The 24,583-nt window shown below is 36.0% G+C and overlaps 2 protein-coding genes across 6 annotated transcripts in view; one reads left to right on the top strand and one right to left on the bottom strand.

The window, feature by feature from the left end:
- The window catches only part of LOC109056731 (E3 ubiquitin-protein ligase TRIM39-like), an 820,810-nt gene that overhangs the window by 590,822 nt on the left and 205,405 nt on the right, over positions 1-24,583 (top strand). The window lies entirely within an intron of this gene.
- Positions 1,056-10,222, bottom strand: vstm2l (V-set and transmembrane domain containing 2 like). Of its 2 annotated transcripts, none has more exons than XM_042725323.1 (4): positions 10,002-10,222; positions 3,352-3,521; positions 2,931-2,975; positions 1,056-2,426 (listed from the first exon to the last, which is right to left on the bottom strand). In XM_042725323.1, the coding sequence occupies exons 1-4, from the start codon at positions 10,099-10,101 to the stop codon at positions 2,022-2,024; spliced, it is 720 nt and encodes a 239-aa protein (XP_042581257.1). In that variant the 5' UTR covers positions 10,102-10,222; the 3' UTR covers positions 1,056-2,021. The 2 variants fall into 2 exon arrangements, with proteins under 2 accessions (XP_042581257.1, XP_042581256.1); XM_042725322.1 differs by having other exon boundaries at positions 2,931-2,978; positions 3,355-3,521; positions 10,002-10,218.

Here is a 24,583-nt window from a genome sequence, read left to right on the forward strand (position 1 = left end):
TCATCAACCCTGCATTTATTTCATCAAAAATACAGAAAAAAAAAATAATATTGTGATATATTATTACAATTTAAAATAATTGTTTTTAAATTTATTATACTTTAAATTATCATTTATTTCTGTGATGCAAAGCTGAATTTTTAGCATCATTATCACATGATCCTTTAGAAATCATTCTAATATGATGATTCATTATCAAAGTTGGAAACAGTTCTGCTGCTTAATATTTTTTCAGAGCATGTGATACTTTTTTAGGATACTTTGATGAATAAAAAGTAAAAAAAGTAAAAAAAAAAAAAGAAGCTATGTTTTTAAAATATAAATATTTTGTAATAACAATATACACTACTGGTCAGTAATTTGGGGTCAGTAATTTTTTTTTCTTTCTTTTTTTAAATAAAATCAATACTGTTATTCAGCAAGGATGTGTTAAATTGATAAAAAGTGATAGTAAAGAAAATATATTATTAGAATATATATTAGACATTTTTTTTATTTTGAATAAATGCAGTTCTTTTTAACCTTTTGTTCATCAAATATATTAGACAGCAGAACTGTTTCCAACACTCATAATAAATCAGAATATTAGAATGATTTCTAAATGATCATGTGATAGACTGGATGTTACATGTGACACTGAAGGCTGGAGTAATGATGGTGAAAATTCAGCTTTGCATCACAGGAAGTTTTTTTTTTTTTTAAGTATATTCAAATAATAACTATTATTTTAAGTTGTAATAATATTTCACAATATTACTGTTTTTTTCTGTATTTTTGATCAAATAAATGCAGGCTTGATGAGCAGAAAAGACTTCTTTCAAAAACATTAAAAATAGTAATGTTTCCAAACTTTTGACCTGTACTGTATGTGTAAGTGGGCTTTGGACACTTTTATCCTGAGGGTGGCAGTGTTGCATCATGCAAATGTTCAAAGAAGCCTGATGAGACAGACTGAACATAAACACGAGATACTTGCATCAAAAACAGACATGCATCATATTTTTGAACACAACACAGTCAATCAAGGTTTGAGAACCTTGATCATTCCACACGTAGAATGTTTGCAATTATTTTTAATAGGTTTATATTACTTATTAATTGAAACAAGTGACAATATCTTCAGAAATCCAATAAAGTTACATAAATGAAACATCTCCTTCCATACATAACATCAAAGCAGAACAAAGCAGATATACAGAAGATGCATCATTAAAATCACTTTAACATCAGAAAACTGCAGAACATCTGTTCAACATTAATGGAAACGCCCATTTAGAAATGTAGCTCTATTTCAAAGTCTTATAAAACACACACACACACACACACACACACACACACACACACACACACACACACACACACACACACTAGCCATTTACCATCTTGTGCGCAACACATTTTTGTCAAGATACAAGCTAAACAAATGAAAATCACATACAAATAAAATGTGTAGGAGTATAACATCACCAACAAAAAAAATATATTACATTCAGTCCTTGTCTGTCCCTTTTTTCTAATGAATAAATTAACATTTCACTCTCTGCCTGCGGCTAAATTCTCCCCCTTCGTTTCTTCTCAGTCATTAATAATCACCTCTCGTTTCTGCTGCTGTTTTATTCATTCAGTTCTTCTCCATTCGATGACCACATGACCAGAAAAATAAAAAAGGTGTAGCCTGAGTAAAACCTAAACTTTTATACTGACATCCAACACAAAGAAAACAAAAGTTTTGCTGATTGCCTAGTGTTTTTAAGATGACTAGCAAACAGAGATGGTTCCAAAGGTGAGTAGGTTCAATTTTAAAAACTTTAGAATCACGTTTAGGCAAACTATCCCTTTAAATCGACACATTGCTGATTCCTTTTTATAGAACACAAATCACAACATTTTCATTTTGCAATAAAACTAATGTTAAGACTAATTATGTGGACAACTTGTGTCAGGATACGGTTCGTAACATCAGGACTGTTCTAGTTTTATCGAGACGTCTCTCATCTCGTGTGCAGTTTTCAGCAGGACAGTCACTCTGTCTTCAAATCTGTGCTCTCTGATTGGTGTTTCTTTCCCGTTCTTGTCTTGTTCCCCTCGTGGAGCTGATGATGATCCTCTTCATGAAACTGATGGGCCACTTGCTGCGTTCTCTGCTCTTCTTCTCTCTTATGGTGGCTCTTCTGACGATCTTCAGGACCTGCGTTCTCATCTGATGTCTTCTTCTCCTCTTTGTTCTTCTGGTCTCTGTTGCGGACGGGACTCTGGTGTTCCTGCTGGAGGTCTGGCTGTACCTGTAGATACGCCTGAACTCTGTGCCGCTGGGCTCGGCTTTCACTGAAGTCAGTGACTCGACATTCGTACGTTCCCTCGTCTGATGGTCTGACGCTAGACAGACGAAGCTTATGGGAGATGTTGCTGCCAACCACTTTTACCACTTAAAACAAACACAAAATATGATTATTGAACAATAACATTCGACCAACAAAGCAAGCCCTTTGGAGCTAATTACGTCTGGGAATTAAGAAAACCAATCATGTTTATGTGCACCAATTAAAATGAGTACATCTACTGAAGAAGCATATTTGGAGCGACATTCTCTTACAAAAAAGTAAAATTAATGAATATAATGAATATACAGAAACATGAAATACCCTGTTGGTCTACATTTTGTAATTAGTTGCACTTTTGTTTGTTGTTGCCAAAAACATGAATAAGAATTAATGAGATGATTAAATTGCTGCAGAATTACTTAAAAATTAACATTAAAAGAATAAGCTAAAGTGAATAATGTGAACAAGAAAATAGCGTGAATAAGTCTTTGTTTGATCAGAATGTGCTGATATGAATGTGAAGTGTCAGAAGATAATGCATATGTGAACCTGACCATTAAGCACTTACGTTTAGTCAAATTAAGAGAAATTTCAAAATGCAAAACTCACACTTATTTTAGTTGCTCCCTTTGGTGTGTTTTCCTGTGAAACCACCTGTAGACACACATTCTAAATGAAAATTAACTGTTTAACTGTATATATATGTATGCATACACAGTTATCTCCATACATATATTTGTATACTGACACATTTTTATAATTTTGGCTCTGTATGCAACCAGAATAGAATAAAAATGAAACAATCAAGATGCAATTGAAGTACAGACTTTAAGCTTCAAAGAGCTGTAACCTTTCCTCAAAGTGTGTACTTTAAGCCCATATTCATTATATAACTGTAACTTGAATATGTTTTGGTCAACAGCTAAAATAATAAAATGTGTGCCTGTGTCCAAATATATATAGGCCAAACTGTATGTATATTTAAAATAAGGTCACGTAAAAATATCTGAACAAATAAAATGAGGCTTTCCGGATTGGTCGTCCATGTTGGTTGCTCCGCCCACTCTCTGCTGTGTCTGGTGTACCACCACTGGATCTCCAATGAGACGGAGGAGGAACTAGTGCCTCTGAAGGAGCAGGCCATCTCCACATCATCTCCAGCCTGAGAGACCACGTCCTGAGGAACCTCGGTGAAAAGAGCTGCAGAGAAACAGAGATTCTAAAAACTACACTTGACACTATATGCGTTTTATTGACCATTAGTCATCCTGCTCTTAACAGCAACTGTTTCCATTAATCTCTTCACACAGATACTTTCAGTATTGTGTGTGTGTGTGTCTGTGTCTGTGTGTGTGTGTGTGTGTGTGCGTGTGTTTTTATGACATATCAGGACATAACTTTGTATAATGACATGGGTATGACACAGGTATCACAAGGAGAGGGTGACTTATGAGGACATAACCCAAGTCCCCATTTATCAAAACGCTTATAAACCATACAGAATGAGTTTTTTTGAGAAAGTAAAAATGCACAAAGTTTACTGTAAGGGGTAGGGTTAGGTGTAGGGTTGGTGTAGGGTGACAGAATATACAGTTTGTACAGTATAAAAACAATTACGCCTATGGGTTGTCCCCACAATTCACAAAAACAAACGTGTGTGTGTGTGTGTGTGTTTGTGTGTATGTGTGTATGTGTGTGTGTGTGTGTGTGTGTGTGTGTGTGTGTGTGTGTGTTTGTGTGATATGTGTGTGTGTGTGTGTGTGTGTGTGTGTGTGTGTGTGTGTGTGTGTTTAAAGGTCTGACAGTCCGATGCTCAGGAAAACAAATTAATTGCAAAAGGACTGGAGATAATTAAGCAGACACATCTGAGGACAAACAATATAATTAATTCATTGGTATAAAACACACACACACACACACACACAGAGTCTGTATGTCTGCTGACTGCCTAAAGGGACTAAAATGTTCTCCTAAGAAACTGCTTCTGCAAACTAATGCTCTCAATGTCTTCATTCATTTCTGATATTTATTTCTCACTGAACTACTGCGCTAGGTACCACATGAAAACAAGTCGTTATAAATTGACAATGTACTCTTGTAATCGTACTTCAGGTGAAGAGCAATAAAAGTTGTTGGTGTTTTACTAGTTTGAGTGTTAAGTTTTTGGAGTTTTGCGCACACACACACACACACACACACACACACACACACACACACACACACACACACACACACACACACACAAATCTTGGTAGAGACCAAAAAATAATATTCAAAGAATAATAAAGGAATAATTGACAACATATGATTATATTTTAAAAAAAATAGCCTACACTGTTAAAATTAAACATTTCAGGGGGTTTTCGCAGTGATGCCATAGAATAACTATATTTGGTTCCTCAAAGAAACTTTCAGTGATCAGGTTTAAAGGTGCAGCATGTAATATTGACAGCTAGTGGCTGAAATGAAAAAAAAAAACATTGTTTCTCCCACTTTCCTAAGACTTAACGCTCACGTGGGTTGACAGATTGAAGACACGCAACAGGAATGAGCACAAATGACAGCGAAAGGTAACAAGCCTTTTTTGTTGAGTTGATTTATGTTTTAATTCCTCTGGTCACAGAACTTTTTAGATGGATGCTGTTGTTTTTTTAGGTTGTGTAGAATCTGTGATCTATGACCCAGTTTGTTTGCGGATTCCATGACTGCAATATGTTGTGTTTTCCACCATCTGGCAACTCGGGGTGTTGTAATACTATTGGGTAAATTGGCATTGGGCGGAGTCACACAGACCAAAACAAAAACTTCCCCACAGAACTCAAATTATTATTATTATTATTATTATTATTATTATTATTATTATTATTATTATTTTTTTTTTTTTTTTTTTTACATGTAAACAGAATGTAAAATAATATCTGCAAACATAATGTTTTTATGCTTTAGTACAGTCACAAAATTGCATACAGCACTTTTAAAATAACCACTTTTTTTTCCTAGTTTGAAAAACATTTTAAAAAATCTAAAGAACCTTTTTTTTTTTTCTTTTTTTTTTTGGAATGTAAAGGTTCCATGGATGTTAAATGTCATCGACATTGATTAAGAACAATTCAGTTAAAACTTTCCAATTCAATTCAAACTTAATTTTTGATTTATTTTAAGAGTAGAACCACTCTGACATTATGGTTTAGGCATCTTGTTTGGAAATGCTGTGCTATAAATATTAAGAATATCTAATGGGAAAAACGAAACTAGGCCTATTACATTTGCTTGGGCATCAAAGAGCTTTGAAGATTTTTTGATAATTTAGTGAAGGGATATAAAACTGCATTGCAGTCAACAAACTTCAAAATACCACATTTATGATTCAAGCATGGCCAGCATTTTGAAGCCATGCAGCACTAGTACTCAAACAAACGCAAATCACAACCAGTAAACAAAAGTCATGCTTGATCTGCATAAACACAACAGCTGCTCTCATCCACCGTCTCGTCTTCTGTGCTCTCCAACTCCTCCTCTACAGCTTTTCTCATTGATCATCGTAACAAGTCAAACATATCTTTATGTTTGACTGCATATCAGAAACATTCGCTTTCATATCTACCTATAATCTGTCAGTACGGTAAACTGTACATTGCATTGTATTTAGTATTGCATTACAATATCATTACAATATAGGTGCATAAATATATGTGCATAAAAGCAGATAGAATCATACATTATAAAACTGATCTGATTCTAAATTCTAACTGAGCAAGAAAACTTAAAAAATGCAGATAAACAATTTGCTGCTTTAATTAACAGTATTAACACCTTATAATAAGCTAATGAATTAAGTTATGTTGTAGATTACTTTTAGTAATATTATATTGATATTACTTGTCATGTTTTAATTAAGCTATGAATAAAATATAGCTGCTCAACAAAATTCACAGAAAACAAAATCCTTGTTCAATGTATGCAGAAATGTTGATAACATGCCATTATATTAAAATAAAATGCTTTATTTCTCAAAATTAAGTAGTGGATTTTTATGTTATCAACAATAATAATTACAGGAAATATTTTGATTACATTATCAATCAAATGACTCACATTTTATGAAAATGCACATAATAGTGGTGCATTTAGTAAAGTGTCCAAAGAAACAGCAATTAACTTCAAATTAAAGAATAAGAAAGACTTAAATTATAGTTTCTTGCTAAATATACTCTTATAATCTTTGTTTTGTAGTGCAACTGAGCCCTTTAGGTCTGTAGTTTCATATTGAGATTATATCCAATCAGCTCCACACACACACACACACACACACACACACACACACACACAAACACACACACACACACACACACACACACACACACACACACACACACACACACACACACACACCACATAAACATCTTTTCCCTTTGCATCCTGGTAATTACTCCCTGATTTCTGCTCTCTGTTTCTGTAATGAGAATGTACACCATGACCATCTGTTTTCTTTGTTGGAGAGAGAAAGTCTGTGCATCCTACAGTTCCTCTGGTCATTAATATGCACAGTCTCCATTCAGTTGGTATAAAGGTAATTATCCAGAGTTTAAAATGCTGCAGTGTTATTGTCTGCCCAGCAGTAACACAGACTCCATCATCTCACTCTTGTTGGGTTGCTGTCTGTTGGTAGATGAATTTTCTTTCAGGTTCCAGTGTCCTTGTGGATTGCATAGTGTTTTCTTCTCATTCTTTGTACTTTGCTTCCAGTTTTTCTGTTTTTATGAGGTTTCCAGCAGAGCAGCATTAACGCAGCAAGATACGACCGCCACATGCTACAGTAGCTGGAGGTGTTGCCAATGCTGTACAAATCATCCTGTACACTTCCCCTGACTGATTTCCCAGGAACCTTGTCTTGGAATGCTCTTTCTTCATGAAGATGTGTTTCCATGGAAATGCACTAAAATAATTTCATGTGCATAACTGCATGCTGGTGCAATCAATTCAAGTTAATTATGAATTCGATAACTGTACTATTTTTGATTAATTCAGTGAAATGAATTACCTTTTAACCTTTTATTAAAGGCCACACTGTTCTACATTAAACACATAATTGCTATACTGTAACCCAAAGGGTGAATGCATTTGTATGTGCAATGCTTTATTTCTTACTATGTTTAACATATTAAGCAAAATTGTGAGCATAGAGTGCCTGTCTATACAATGGATGGCTAGTATAATTTGTATTTTATAATTACTGGAACATTGTATTGACTTATCGGCCTTTGAATGACTTTGGAACAATTTTTGACATTTGCAAAATTGGCTACCAATTGAAATGATTCACTGTTTGATGCATAAAAACACCTTTACAAACCAGCAATGTTTTACTGAAAGTGTAATCTAACAAATGTAAATAACCAATCCTCTGTTACCATGCACTTTTTTTTTTAATATCTGTGTGCACATGTTCACTTTTTGTACAGGGAGCCAAATTTTTTTGACAATGACAATAAAGACATTTGAATTAAAATTTAAATATGATGCGTCTGTATATTATGCATTTTATGAATTTGTAGGGCATTTTGTTTGTAGGGCATTGTAATAACCACAAAACCACTTCATTTTTATTATATAAATGCTTCAATAAGATGTCTACAAATATATAAAATTCATCTGATGTCAAGTAAAAATCATATAGACACTAGTTCATGCACAGATCTCTCTACCTGCAGAGATGCATGCATTACCTACTGCAGAGATTCTCAACATGTTTACCCCTGAATGACGAAAGTAAGTGTGTGTAAGATATAATGAATGAGACAGAAGGGAAGTTGTTGACACCAGCATGATATTTGTTCTTTCTCAACTCAACAAAGGGTTGACTGGTTTAATCTCAGCTGGAGGAAGACCTCCATACAGACGAAAACAGCAGATAGCAGAGGTCAAACCCAGCTGGACCCCCTGTCTGAACAAAACCCCCTGTAGACATTATTAAACCAGCTCACGCTGACCTGAGACACAGAGAGAGAGATCACAGCCGATGAGGAGATGACAAATTCTGTACAGAAAATCTCCCATCAGACATGTTTCAATGTACTGGACATACTAAACGCACAATCACATTCACTTTTATTTTACATCCCAATTAATAACAAAGGCTAAATAATACTTTGTGGTTTGAACAGATTTTTGTCTAAGCGCTGAACCAAAAACTGAACTTTTTCCAGATATATTCCAGCTGTTTCTTCATTTTTTCTCTTTCTTTAATTGAACAAAACGTTTTTAAAGATTTAACTGCCTTCAACTTTTTTCCTCATAATTCTGACAAAAGAAGTCAGAATGTCATAAATGCATTATATTCACTCATAATTGCAAGAAAAAAATTCAGAATTGGTGGTTTATATCTCATCATTCTGACTGTATAACTCACAGTTGTCTGCTATACAGCTTCTACACTTTCTTATGCAGAACATGAAACTCTTCAGTCCGCCTGTACGCTTCACAAAAACACAAGATATCAGGACTAACTTTAACTTTTAATTGACTCCCAGTGGAGAGGACGGTGGTGCTAATCTGAGAGTTTGAAGGTAACTGATCAATACTCAGCTCGTTCACAGCACGCTCGTTTCTATTGATCAAAGACAGAGGTGCATCTCAAAAATCCACAGAGCATTAATCACACGATGCTGAAGAACAAAGCAGAGGAAAAGTTCACGGTTGCACAAAAATATACAGCCAAAGAGCCGCTCTGCTCAAGAGAATATACTAGAAAATACTGTCAAACTATTTCCAAGGAATTTGAGGAAACAAATGACACCTCGAGAAGTTTTTAGGAAAAGGCTCAATAAAGTAACAAATAACTTCCCACAGTTTTTACACAAGCCAAACATTACAACAAAATTAACAATTCCATTAACATTAACAAAAATTCTAAGGCTTTGTGTATTTAATCCCGGGGATTCCTTCACTTTCATTTAGCAAAAGATGAAATCTAATCTGTTTGTTTGAAGACTGTAGTCCATATCCGATACATCTTCACTGGTTACAGTGACTGAAGCATCAGCACAATATCAAGACACTAAAGCCAAGATGGACATGAGCAGCACAAAATTCACTGTTTTCTTTTTTTCTACACTGACAGCTATGATTTTAGATTAAAAAACAGAATTCACAAAAAAAATGATTATACTTCAGACTGTTTTAACTAGGTGTTAAGTAGGCCACATGCATTTGTAAATGGCATTTTTACTCAATATGGGAACATATATACTCTGACAACTTATGAGACATATAATGTAACAACTTGCCCTGGTCTGTCCTGTAGTCAGTTGTATGCTATTCTCAATAGTATTTGTTTTAATGTGGCTTGCCTTTAAAATGCTATTTCTGTTATTACCATTTTAATCATAACAATCTTAACCTTTTCTCCTCTAAGAAATTTAAGATTAATTTCCAAGAAGCCTAACTTTCAAAACATTACTTAAGCTAAGTGGTTTCAAACTCAAATATTTATTAATGTTAAAAAATAAAAATAAAAAAAAGAAAGAAAGAAAGAAAAGAAAAAGGGACAGGATTTTGGGCGTTCTGAATCAGTTCATGCTGCTTTTTGATGCTCCAGAAATGTTCGTTTGAGACACATCCCACCACACTCAACTCAACTCAATGCCATTCCGTTTGTTTCCGTTCCTCACAAACACCTACCGTTTCCAGATACGTGATTGTCCACTGCCAAATTCGCGCTGATTTGGGCATAAAGTCCCACCGAGTGTATAATCCACAGCATCTCTCCAAACGAGCGCATTTGTGCTTTAGTGCTCACCAGATCCTGCCGGTAAAGCGGCACCTGACTGAGCGTCGGTCGGTGTCTGTGTTCGTCACGCTCCGGAGCGCACTAATTGCCGCGCGGCTGCGGCGGAGGAACACACACGGAGGAGGGGCACGTGTGATGCGGACTGCTGAACGATTATTTAGGCGGAGCTATATGAAAGGTAATTCATGAACCGTTCCCTGCATACTATCCGGTGAAAGTCACTTTCTATGTGTGCAGACTAAACATTTATTGTCCATAAGAACACCGTTATTGCCCCGTTTTAAGAACACAGACTTTTCAGTTAACAGCGTAGCATGTGTACACCTGCAGATGAGCAGATGTCATCATTTGTAGTCACAAACACAAAACAAGCTTATGGTGCAACTTTTTTTTTTTTTTTTTTTTTTTTTACAACAAAACCAGCTAGGATGTCTGTACAAAATATAATAATATTTATTTATAATTTATTAGGCTATATATATATATATATATATATATATATATATATATATATATATATATATATATATATTATTATTATTATTATTATTATTATTATTATACAGCCATTATTTGTATAAAACATTGTAATGCAAACCTCTAGTGTTTATTCGAGCAGCATATGCATTGCTTTACTGGTCTTTGCTTCCATTTCAGTGAGCCAGACTGCAGTATTTTATAATATTACAGAAAGTCCAAGCATATCTGGCAGATTCATAAATATTAAACATAGCTGTAAGGCTGAAGGAAATGGAATAACCTGTGCTAAAATAGTTGAACCAGCCTCACAAATGTTAATATGTCCAGTTCTCAAAACGACTCACAGACTTAAGGATCAGGTCTGAGCCCAAGGGAGTCTCGTCCCTGACTGAACGTGTGTGCTTTGTCTTTTCTGACATAGAGGTGATGTTTAACATGAACTTGCTGGTGTATTGTAACTGTTTGTCAAAAATGGTCTCGGGGGAGATTCATTAAAAGATGGCAGCAATCATGTTTAGTTTCAGTTTCAAAATAAAATAAAATAAAACAGTAGAAATTAAAGGAACCCCTCCTAGGAAAATTAATTATTGTTTGTGCCGATAGTCTCATGGTTAGAACCAACATATAGTGCAATTGTGCTCTCTACGACCCGAGTTCGATTCCCATCTCAAGGTCCTGTGCCAATCTCTCTCCCTTTAATGCTTTCCTGTCCGCACTCTATTGTCCTATCCAATGAAAGGCATAAAAAAGAGAAAAAATTATTGTGCACTCTCTATACTAAGTAAAATCATTCACACAGCAGTTTCCTGTGTGGCTAAAAGGTTTTCACAAGTTCTTAGTTGCCTTAAAGGTCACTAGAAAAATTGCATGCTGTCTCTCTCTGAACTTTTTAATCAGTGATGTTTGCTTCTAAAAGCAGCGTTTTATTGCAGATATAGTCTGGCGGATTTAAATGTCTCTCTTGCGGTGAAGGGCAAGGCCAGCACTTTAGCAGCTGCTAACCTTGAAGGTGCCACTGAATGCTGTCAGACGTCTTCATACTTCCACACAGTATGATCTGAAACATGACTCAAAGCTCAAGTAGAGAATATAGATTTTCTTAAAGCTTGTCTTTATGCTGGATCTTGAATGGCCCTGGATTTCAGGCATCACTGCGGCTCACAGCATTGGCTGTTTTGAGATTTTATTTTGTCCTCAGGGCTTAATTGATCAATGGGATAATTGATTGGCTTGCTGTATTAATGAGTTAGTGCTTTAAATGTTAACGAAAAGGTCCAGGCACACACTGTTGGTCAATATGTAAATGAGATGTTGTGTCTGTGTTCTTTAATTTTCACGTTGTGAGTAAATAATCCGCTGAAATTCCCACTCCCATCGGCGCTCTTTTGGAATTGCGCTCTCGTGCTAATTTGCCATGTTTAGTAAAAAACTGCCCTATGTAAGAAAATATTTTTTTGCAATATAGCTTGTAAAAATACTTTGCATGAATATGTTATGCATATGAAAATTGCACAGATGATATACGTACATTCAAAATGATAAATACAATATCTACTCCTTTTTTTCCTGCATCACTGCACAGTGCACACCATGCAACTTTGGATTTCGTGTATCCAGATGAGGTCAGTCTTACAAGCCCAAAACTTTGCTTTTGCTTATTGTCTCAGAGAATGATCTTGCTGGTGTTGTAAAGTGCACAAACGCACACTAAACGCTTGTATTATTCCTGGCTGTGTTTGAGAGCTGCAGCAGATGGGATTTCATTACACTGTTTCATGTTGAGGGATGGTCTCTGCTCCTGAAAGCCATGTGTGTCTGTTCAGAAGTGCCAGCTTTGAGATGCCAAGACCCAGAACACTCACCGCTCACAAACGGGCATTAACAACAGATGCACATATGACAGACAAAAAGAGAGAGTGAGGAGAAACCATGCTTGAAATGAACAACTCGGAGACACTTGCTCCTCTTCTGCAGTTCCAGCTGAACTCTAAATTTAAAATAAAATAAATATGCTTCCAATGCAAGCAGGCACTTTTATCTTGACTTATAAAGGAGGAGCAAAAGTTATATTAGACTTTCAGAAATTTGCTCTGGTCAAGCTCAAAGGCTTATTTGATTATTATTTTTATATAGTTATTCATTTAAAAAAGGGGGCATTGTGCATTAATCAGCATTCATATAAATGTAAATATACCCGAGTTAGCAAAAAAGGATAAATAAAATGCTCTTTTGTTCACTGTCAAACGAATCACTGCCATGTGTGTATCATGTCGCAAAATGTCCTACACGACTGTAATAGTGTGATGAAGGTGTGTACATGTCAATACTGCACTTTGATTATGCGACTAAAATAGGAATACTCCACATGTCTTAATTCGAGAATGACTTTAGCCAGATTAAGTTCATCAAAAATCTCTGTTTACGTGGTAGATTCTTAATCAGAGTACTGTCTTAGTTGTGTTATAATCGGAATACTGTTGTCCGTGTTAACGTACTGATTGTCTAAGCAGATATGAATGAGAGGAAACCAGATTCATGAAGTCAGATAAGCACTCTGAAGTCCTGGCATGGATGTTGGGTAATATGTGTGTGTGGTAAGGTCAGTTTTCTATTGGTCTCCTAATGGTGCTGCTTTTATGTGTTCCCTGCCTTCATAACAGCAGCATGACAGCAGGTATTTCACTGGCACAGTAATTGCCCTTGAGAGGCTGAGAATGGCACATACTTTTCTATTCCTCTTTCACATATTACATAAAGGAGCATTTTAGTACTGCTATTTGCAGCTCGATAAAAAACAGACAAATAACTGGAAGGGAAATGCACGCAAGAAGTCTGTGTTTGTTGGCTGTAATATCAATATGACATCCAATAACACACAATTACAGCACAGAAATAGAATTCAACATCAGAACTTTTTGAAACCCAATCTGTGCACATGGATGCACCATTTTTGGTTCAACGTGAGATTTCCTCAATATGACCCTCCGTCTTTTATAGTTTCATAGAAATTTGATGGAATTAATAAAAGGGAAAGACTCACACACCAAACAGATGATAATTGAAACTCTCTCACGGGAAGAGAGCAAATAGTGAATGAAATAATAAAGAGAAGCCACCACAACAGTCTCTGACAATGAGAGCAAAACCGGCTTCATTAGCCAGTGTGTTTGGCAGCACTAATGGAGACAAATGACCGCATGTGAAAACGCTGCCTGCAGAGGCATATAAACAAGGAAATGCTTCATTCTAATGCACATGGAAACAAGTCCAGTCAGTAAACAACTGCTGCTCACAAATGCAGCATCCCAGACGACTATCAGTGAATTATAATGTGTCAGACTGTAGCATCTGAGAACAGACAGTGTCACTAAAATGAGAAAAAAAAGCCAAAAATCTGTATTTGTAATGCATGCTTTAAAGAATATGAGAAAGCAACGTAGAGCTGCAACTCTATACTGAAAATAAAGTGATTTCAATGAATATTTTCTTTATAATGATCATTAATTATAAAGTAGTTATCAGATTTTAGCAAATGTAAATTAGTTTGAATAAAAACTATATAAAGACATATAAAAAAACAATCTAAGTACCAACAAAAATACTGAAACTTTAACTAAAATTCAAATGAAAAAATATACACATTAAAATTAATTCAGTATATTAATAACTATAATACTTACTAAATAATAATAATAAAATAAATGTTTTCAGCCACTTTATTTCATTTGTCTGAAATAAAATGATCATGAAGTTTGTTTAAATGAATACAATCTCTACTGACATTAGTTTACTGAACATGCAAAGCCATTTAAAGTATTTGTAGCAACTCTGCTAGTTTGAAGAAAGGTTGATTTATTTGTTTTTTTACATTTTATTCTCTTGCTATGAACCTCTGGAATGACCGGTGTGCAAGTTACAATAACTTGGGTCGTGATATTATTGCCTGCAAACTGTGTTTCAGCCTGGCTGATCAAGGGTTGTGTCTGTGGGGAAATAAACACTGCTTTAACTGTACATGGGGTGATGATGGAGAGCAGAACGATGGATTATCTGACAACTGTATGCAATATTTGGGTCAGAAGCAGTGAATAATAACCCAGTTCTCAGATTAACTCACAACAATTGCATACTGCTTCCACTCAGAAGAGAACACAGAGTGATTTGGAGAATTTGAAGAGTTTTCTTATGAAAAAAGAAAAAGAAAAGAAAAACAGATGATAAATGTAATTTTTCCAGAATTTCACCACACAGACTTTCAATCAAAAGTGTCTCTTAAACAGACTAAACTCATATTGGTTGTGGGAACGTTTGTTTGGTTATGACGCTCAAACCAACAGAGATGTAACAATGTTACATCTTAAAGATCCACTTTTCTATAACAAACAGTAAAAAAGGTTTTGATGTCTCATTTGACAAAATGTGGAAAAACTGAATGCTTTATATCACAAAGTTTGTTAATTTGCATGCCAATCTTGTACAAACTGAATTTTAATTTTTGTTTTAATGGTGGTTTTGTTTAATATGTCACACAGCTCATTGTAAAATAACTTATATCACTTGTAACTTATTCCCTGAAGCTGCATTTTTGTCTGATGAATTGCTCCAAGTAAGCATGTCCAGAAAAACATATACCATGTATTGTATTTTGAACAAATGTTCTATTAATGTTACTGGAAGAGCTTGAGAAAACACTGCCAGAATTTTTGCCAAAGTACCGAAAAACATTTCCTGGTATCTGAATGGTTTGCTTTCTCAGTAAAATGTCAGCAACATTTTCAAAGTGATGTGCATTGTGATCTGTGAGCTGCTGCAAATGTCTGATTTAAATAAGACATTAAATGAGATGGAGAGGGGAAGGTGATCTTGACGCCTAATCACAGAGACAGAAATGTTCATCGCAGGTTGACTCTGTGAGAGCCACTCTATAACCCTCCTGTGAATCATCTCATCTTAATGTGCATTTCAAACCCACTCAATTATTCAAATTCACCATGGCAACAGCATTAATGAATGTTCTTCATAGAATCAAATCATTACAAAAGATGAGTCTTGCATGTATCATTCAGGTGTCAAAGGCACATTATGAAGGGGTCATGCCGTGTCAAAAGTTTCCCTAAATCATATTTTACACCAGATCTCAGCTGGTTTTTCTCAGCTAGTTTAATGCATTTCTCCTCCCTTTTAGAAGTCGATAAGACTTCTAAGACTTCTATTTTTATTTGCATTTAGTGTTTTTTTGCATTGCTTTTTGAACAACACACTTCCAGTCGAGATCCACTGATATATTGAACATTTATTGCTCTTTAAAGTCATTCTAAAATATCTGCATATGCTGTATTTTATTGCATAGCACCAACAAAATAGAAAATAAGAATAAAAACTGCCAAAAATGTGATGAACCAGTACCAAAAACCTGCAAATCTCGGAAAAGATCCATTAATCTAAACAGCCACATTCTACCCAACTGTGTTAGAGAGACACTCAGAAAGCCTTTAAAACTATTTCAGTCATAAGCAAAAGTAAACCTGTTGAGGCAGCGACACATCGTGGCTGTTTACGGTCACACTAGAGATGATGATGATGTGCAGAAATGCTCATTTTATTCAGTGTAGGTGCCAAGAGCTGCTTCTCTCTGTCTCTCGTCTCTCTAACACTCATGGAGCACTGTTATGCCTCGAATGCTTCTTAATATGGAAAGACATCAGCTTTCAAATCATCCGAAGCGAACACAGTGTTCTCAGTGAGCTGCCATACAAGCAAGAATTGTATACAGCTGGGAAATAAGACAGAGTGCAGTGTGGCATTATACTTTACACAGGCAGTGAATGAGAATTCCTTATCAGATGAATACGCTTCAGAAAATGTCATTGAAAACGTGTGAGCAGGATTTATTACTTTCTGCAAACAGAAAGAGGATATTCCAGTGACTCTTTCTGCAGGTTACATTGTTATGCCAGTTGGTGGTGACAAGTGACTATCTTTATTAGTGAGTTATTTAATCATTCACTCATGCAATTTGTTTAAAAACGCTGATTCATTCAGGAATAAAACAAGTGACTATACTTATGAATGAGTCATAGGGCCCTATCACACATCCTATATTAAAAATTTTAAATGCCAGTTTCAGCCCGACGCAGTTATAATTTTCACGTCCTGTGCCAGGTTGTTTAAATGCATTTGCTTCAGTTTGTGCGTTCATTGGTGTGCTGGTCTGAAAATGAAGTGTGTTCAAGCGCATTGTTGGCACGTTGATATTTTGAGGCAACTGTGCCATTTGCCAACTAAAGTGAAGAAAAGTGACGTGACATACAGCCAAGTATGGTGACCCATACTCAGAATTCGTGCCCTGCATTTAACCCATCCAAAGTGCACACACACAGCAGTGAACACACACACCCGTAGCAGTGGGCATCATTTATGCTGCGGTGCTCGGGGAGCAGTTGGGGGTTCAGTGCCTTGCTCAAGGGCACCTCAGTCATGGTATTGCCGGCCCGAGACTCGAACCCACAACCTTAGAGAGTCAAACTCTCTAAGCACTAGGCCACGACTTCCCTGACTTCAGCTAAAACCTGGTCTAAAGTCAATAGCTCAGTAGTTTTTTTATTTAAAGAGTACGTTAGTAATATGCGCCTATAGGCGGGTACACAACGTGTGTACACTCTGTTTATTTCAAACAGGGACACGCAGCTTCACACAAACGTGCCAAATATTAAAAAAATAATTATTACAATGTAAAAGATTATTATTGTGTAGGCTACATAAATGTAAAAATGACTACATGTCATAATGGATAGTCATTGCATGTATCAGAATTAGCCTTCCTATCTTTCACCTCGCAAATTCCACTGAGTAAATAGAGAATCCGACATGGCTTGAGCGCAACTGGCTCTTAAAGGGAATGGGAGATGAGACTTTTTCTTGGTTTACTGCAATATTGGTTTATTGCAAGTTATGCCCAAAACACTGCCATTACTCATTAAGAGATAGGGACAACCCTTTTAGACCAGGCGCCAGGTGCACGGAACGTTTTTTTACTGACGTTAAACCAGCAAAAGTGGAGTCAGACACGCCCTAAGTGCTATGTGTGCTACGCCCTATGTGCTTAAATCGTTAAAATAGGGTCCACAGTCTTTATACATTGTCTTTATAAAGGAGTACTATATCATTCACTCAACTATTCATTCAAAAACTCTGATTCTTTCAGGAACAAAAACAGCTGACTGTATTTATGAATGAGTCATTGAATCATTCATTCAATCAGTTCATTAAAAAACACTAATTTATTCTGAAACTAAACAAGTGACTGTCTTTATTAAGGAGTAATTGATTCCTTTACTTAACTGATTGTTCAGAAATGCAGATTCATTCAGGAATTAAACAAGTATATGAAAAATGAGTCATTGAATCGTTCATCCAAAGGATTCATTCAAAAACACAAATTTATTCTGTAAGTATACTAGTGGCAGTGTTTACTGATTCATTTACTCAACTAATCTTTCAGCAGGTCACCTCATTCAGGATTTAAACAATAATCACTGATATGCATGAATCTCATTACAAAAGCACCAGGAAAACCAGTGTGCCTTAATCCAATGTTGTTTATTGTTCTATGCAAATGTAAATAGACAATGCTTCATTTGCATATTTAAACAACATTTCAGAAAAAAAAGAATGTAATACAAAAACAATGGCCTGTGGTTAATTAAGTAGGGAAGAATGGTGATATCTATTAGGTTTTTTTTACCCTATTCACTGTAGTGTCTTACCTTAAAGAAAATGAAGATATTGTATATGCGACTTGTGCTGAAGAAAAGAAGAAGAAGAAGAGGAGTGAAATAAATCGAAGTAAATATAGAACAGAAAGAAACAAGTCAGAGCAAGGAAACCAATTAGTCTGTGCGGTTCAGCCACCCCAGAACCAACTCAATTACACCGAGCGTTTTGTCCCAAGGCTGCTAGAATCTTTTCCATCATGTGATTCAATAGCAGTGGAAATGCCACCCCGACACATCCATCTCTCAAATGAAATGAAAACCTTCATCTTTCTCCTTCCTCCAGACTTCTTCCAGTCTTTGTTGTTCACTCATCTTGCTGCCATCGCTGCAGACCTTAAAAGGTCAGAAGATGCTCTAGAATTAAAATGAGTGAACATCATACGCTAAATTCATGTACACGACTCAGATATTGTAGCTCTGAATATTTAGCATTGTGTCATGAGAAACATTCTCAGCAGCAAAAGCAACAAAACTGATCACAAAATTGACAAAGAGATTTATTCTACTTAAGAGGAGTCCCTCCCACCCATATTACCAGACGTGATTTATAGTTCTGAGATTAAATGAATTAATAAACAAGTCTCTGATTTTTTAACATCAACTAGGATTTTTAATAAAGGCTAATTTTAGCTAATGGGATGTTTATTATCTTTAAGTGCCAGTGAAATGTGAACATAATTTCCTAATGCATTTCAGCATTTCCATAAAAAAGTTATAGTGTTCATACTTATACAGTATGAACACTTTTTAATGAGCTGCTGTGTGTAAACATCAGGGCATTAATGTACTAGTGTATAAGATATATTTAGTAGCTGACAAATGGATGTGCATTTTTTTTTTTTTTTTTTACAAATATTTGTTTTAGGGAAAGTGACTTTTTGTCCACTCTTTGCATTTATATATTTTTGACATTGTACATTATTTTCAAAAATACATTTTTGCCAATTAGTCTCTCAATTAATGAGGCTTATGTTTAGAAAATGTTTAGATGAAGTAAAGGTATCACATTAAAAACAAGTTTTCATTTTTCATTTAAAAGTTTTCAGCTATTTTAACTTTTTTTCAAACACTGAAATAATAACCAAGAGATTGCCCCAATTAGAAAAGGATTCTGAGCTACTATACAAGATTCAAATAATTAGTGAAATAAAGAATGTTGATAATAGTACATACTAGGATTTCATTTTATTTTTAGGGAAATACATTTTTGTTCATTTGAAAAAAAAAAATCTGTATTTCACATCAATCACAATAAAAAATAAATAAAAGGGTAAATTAAAACATATTTTATGTCAATTTGCTTGTGTTCCTAATGCACAAATATGTAACGTAATAGAAGTAAATAATAAGCAGAAAATTTGAAAAGTAGATATTCCGTAAAACTGTGATTGTATTGTAGATTGTAGTGCTCATCAATGACAATGCATATTTGGAAAGCACAGTTCTGGTCAATTGAGCTGCACTAAAACTCATGCATTTTAACCAGTTCTCCTTCTTTTCCTCCTTTATCCCAGATGAACGGGCCTTGTGTCAAGCAGGGGACACACACACACACACACACACGTCTGGCTTCATCAGTGCTGATAGAGGAGGACTGGATCTCTCATGGGAATGACCCATTACCAGGCAAAAGTGGGTTCATTTTGACCCGTGTAAAACTGTCGGAGAGAATTTCAATCAAGCAACACAGAGGACCAACTAAAGAAGAAGAAGAAGAAGAAGAAGAAGAAAGACTACAGGCTGTGATTACATGGCCAACACCTCACTTATAATGGGAAAAATGGGATGATTTTACTCTTTTGTTATCAACAAGGAGAAATGGTGTGGTGACGTGTCCTTCAAACAGAGTAGTGTAATTGACCCTTCACCAGGAGGCTGATTGACAGGTGATCTGACCAATGATAAGGCCAAATCTGCCATTTTTGTCTGACAAACACACCAGACAGGAGAGTGGATTAATATTGGTGGACTTGAACTTGAAAAATGGTGTGTACTGACCAACTTTCACAGTTCACAGAAAACCTTTTGATGTTCATTCATGTTTATTGCATGCTATAGATTTGTGCTTGCATTGTTTGATTTTAGTACATAAGAGTAATGACATGAGAAAATTAGCAGGAAAAAGAAAATCTGTGTGTGTTGTAAAGGTAATGTAGTGCAGTCTGTAAATGGCCGAACTGTGCTCCACTTCCAGCAGTGTGAGAGATGGTAACTGTGGTGATTCAGTTCATGGTGTTTAAAATTAGCCATGACATCCATCACTGGCACCTGGAGAGGATCAGGGCACCGGCCGTCCTTCAGCCCACACACATCTGCATCCTCAGTGCACTACAGAAGAGCAGCCACAGAGGGAGCCAGAGGTCTGGAACACCTGGAGAGAGATCTGCATGCACGCTTGTTTTTCTCAACGGTAGTTGCTCGTCTGGTGCATGTGAGCTGGATCTTTACATAATGGGCACCAGATAGTCAACAAGAAAATTTCTATTCATATTTATAAATAGTTGGGCTATCAACTGCTGTGTCCTACATTTAGCTCCATGAGCCATTCCAATTTGAGCCCTTAATTACTATGAGGTATGGAAAAAAAAAATAATGCATTTTAACATGAATGCATGTGATGTCAGATACAACAAAAGTGACTGTGAGCGCCTGTGGTTACATGATGGCTTACATTAAATTACAGCTCAAGTCGTTCTTTTTTTCCTCTGGAGGAAACAGTTTCAAGAGGAGACTCGCTGCCTGCTGCCTACAAAGACAGCATTCTAAAAAACAAAACGTCTTAAAAAAACTCGATGGACCACACAAACACTCTACTGGAGACTACAGAAGCCCATTTCCGCCACATAAGAAAAAAAAAAAACATGATTTGGCAAATCATAATTATGGGATAATAAATGTCATTTTTATGAGATAAAAGGCTGAAATTATGTCATAAAAAGTTTAATTATGACATAAAAAGTCATAATTATGACATAATTAGAGCAGCTGAAATGATTACAAAAAGTTTTAAAGTCATTATTATGACTCATAATTAACAGCAGTATTATGACAACAGTCATCCTTTTGTCATACCTAAATTATGAGATACTATTTCATCATTATGTAAAAATATGCACAAAATGTTTACATTATGACATGGAAGTCAGTTGCATTTTAAAATTCATAAATACGACACAGTCTTAATAATGAGATGTTAAGTAACATAAATCGAAATTATGAGATAGTACGTTATAAGTCAACTTTATTACAAAAAGTTTAAATTATGACATAAAAGTCAAAATGACTGTTCATAATTATAACAAAAAGTCATGGTGAGGTAAAAGAGATAAAATGACAAAAGGTTTAAACAGACAAATTATGACAACTTCAGTTATGATATTGAGTCATAATTATAAATCAAAATTATGACAAAAATGACAAAGTTCAAAATCATGACAAAAAGAGTCATACTTATTACATTAATTTTAAATTATTTTTAGAAAATTTACTGTAGACAAAGGAGAGTCGCAACACCCAAGTAAGATATAAAAGAGTTTTAAGAAATAAAAGATCACAAAGTCAATTAAATTTCAAGTATGTACATAGAAGTGTATACATGTTACTTAGTTCCCAATTCATTTTAACAGATCTTGACCATAGCATGTTGCAAAACTGACAACACAATGCTTTAATAATAAATATTAAACTGCATAACAGGCAACTTAATCTTTTGTTAATACATTTCACTATTCAGTGATCAGATCTAACATTGATTCTTATTTCTTTATTTTACTTCATACAATGCATTCTGTAATTGCCTTTCCTGTAAATAATAATGTTGTGTTCTGAGGTTTTGATCTTTTTGTTTAGACTGCAGTGTCAGTTACAGTAAATATAGCACAGAAACATGACAGCACATCCCAATAAGATGATGGTTGCATTGTTTGTGCATGTGTGCTCATATATTTGCATATAACTTTCTGTCATGATGGAATCTTGCCAGCATTGGCAATGCATCACACATACACACACACACACACACACACACACACACACACACACACACACACACACACAGCTGCATGAGTTGGAGTGTGTGAAGATGGTGATGAAATTGTTAGGTGTGAATGCTTAAGATGTGCCTTGATTCGACTGACCGAATTTAGACATATGAACGGGTGATTCATATCACAGCAGTTTTGCATACAACCACCAATTAGTATTTTATTCCTTCTTATTATAGTTTGAATTGGCTCATCATTAATAACTGTCAGTTCCTCTTCAGGAACTCGAGCTGCGTCATAAAACGCTTTGGGGAACGCCTCCCGCATGGCTGTGAATCATGTGTGTAATCAGACCAATGGATGGGCGAGACGTCATAGGTGGGTGACATCAGAGACCAGGAAGCTTAAAAAGCACGTGCAGTGAAAACTTCTGTCTTTTCAGGAAGCGCGCTTCTGTGTGTCCGTCTGTACCATTTTTGTTTGTGAGTCTTATTTAGTGTTGTTTGTCCGTCCCCCCCGGGGAGCTGGCTTGGCATTTCACCTGTCTTCCTCCAAGGAGCTATCTGTCTTCCGGCTCGGCATCATCTTTAAACGCCCCGGCGCTGCCCTCCAAGCCGCTGAATACAACTTCAGCACTGGTGGGCAAAGGGTACTCGGCAGTGGGTCAGGCTGGTGCGTGTCTCCACACCATGACGGTGTTACAGGCGTACCAAGCTGACCTGCTAATGGATTTAGATGAGCAGGAGCACGTGAAATCCAAGGTGCCATTGGGCGGTTCATGGCAGCTATGGTGGCTGCGGAGAGAGGCGGGGGCAGCCTCCACCGAGTACCAGCTCCTCATACAGGGATGCACAAAAGCAGAGCGTCACCTCACGTGCTCCCCTTCGTCTAAACGGGGACCATGAGTCAAAGCGGCACTCTGGGTCGGGGGCATCTTAGCCTAAGCCGGATCTGCGGACCATCCTTAAGGCTAAGAGGTCCACGGCCAAAAAGCTATCTTCTCTTAAGAGAGTTGGGGACCTTGCCCTAGCTGTGCAGTTTCCCACACTAGGCAGAGATTCGTAAGTCTGGCGGCTTGGGCAGTCTCAGGTTACGTATGTAACCATTGTTCCTCAAGGGAACGAGACGATGCATCGCAGTGCCACATATCCGGTATCTCTGCCGGCACTTGCTTCATTCCTAGAGGCTAATGCCAGTTTCACCACACGTGCTTTTAAGCTTCCTGGTCTCTGATGTCACCCGCCTATGACGTCTTGCCCATCCATTGATCTGATTACACACTTGATTCAGAGCCAGTCATGCTGGAGTGTTCCCCAAAGCATTTTACGACGCAGCGTCTCGTTCCATCGAGGAACCATGGTTACATACGTAACCTGAGACGTTAAAACTGTTATCTGGTATTTAGAACATGAAATGGTACTGAATTTGCCTCTATATGTTTTTCTGTGTTTTAGGAAACATTCATAACAGCATATCTTCTTCTCTCCTGGTACAAATGGCCACACAGCTTAAAAATCATCACGCTTTGTATTTCTATAGTTCATGTTCAGGTTCATCACACTTGAGTTTGCTGCTGTTGTTTTCTTTTAATGACGGATGCTTTCTAGAGGGTTTGTCAGTTCTGCAGAGACTGGATAGAGCTGCAGCACTGAACTCTGTTCTGTTACTCCTCTATTAGACTGATCAATAAATGCTGCATCTGCTGTCAGAGGAGAACACAACAAACACCAAGAAACACAGAGAAGACTACAGTCGTGGAACAGCTTATGAAGAGTATTTAATTACTTATGATTTTTCACAGGTTTTCCAGTAACAAAATCTAAACATTCTTAAATAAAGAAACATTTACTTGGTAATAACATTAGACAATATCTCTTTTTTTTTCTGAAAAAAAAAGGTATCAAAATTTGGTTAGTTTTTGTCTTTGCAACAGGGTAAAAATAAATAAATAGTAGCAATAATAATAATAATACTTATAATAATAATTTAAAGGGGAAATAGGAAAATATTTTTTCTTTATTTTTTTACTTAACTAGCCTCTGAAACACCTTTATTGCATTATGTTTAACACTGTAAATATCACTGTAAAAATATTTTTTGGACTTGATTCATTCTGAACAGTATATTCAAGATTATTTAGCCAAAAAATTGAGAATTTATTCTTAACATGTCCATGCGTTATACTTGTTTGCAATCTGTTCACATGTATTTTCCAGCAGAGGGCAGACTAGTTCA

Source organism: Cyprinus carpio, chromosome B6 (assembly GCF_018340385.1).
Source record: "Cyprinus carpio isolate SPL01 chromosome B6, ASM1834038v1, whole genome shotgun sequence".
Classification (NCBI taxonomy): domain Eukaryota; kingdom Metazoa; phylum Chordata; class Actinopteri; order Cypriniformes; family Cyprinidae; genus Cyprinus; species Cyprinus carpio.

Bases quoted from the DNA above. Each gene is read 5' to 3' on its own strand.
- vstm2l (XM_042725323.1), bottom strand. From the start codon at position 10,101: ATGCGCTCGTTTGGAGAGATGCTGTGGATTATACACTCGGTGGGACTT. The intron at 3,522-10,001 runs GTAGGTGTTTGT...GTTTCTCTGCAG, and splicing joins CAATCACGTATCTGGAAACG to CTCTTTTCACCGAGGTTCCT. The intron at 2,427-2,930 runs GTGAGTTTTGCA...TGTTTGTTTTAA, and splicing joins AGGGAGCAACTAAAATAAGT to GTGGTAAAAGTGGTTGGCAG.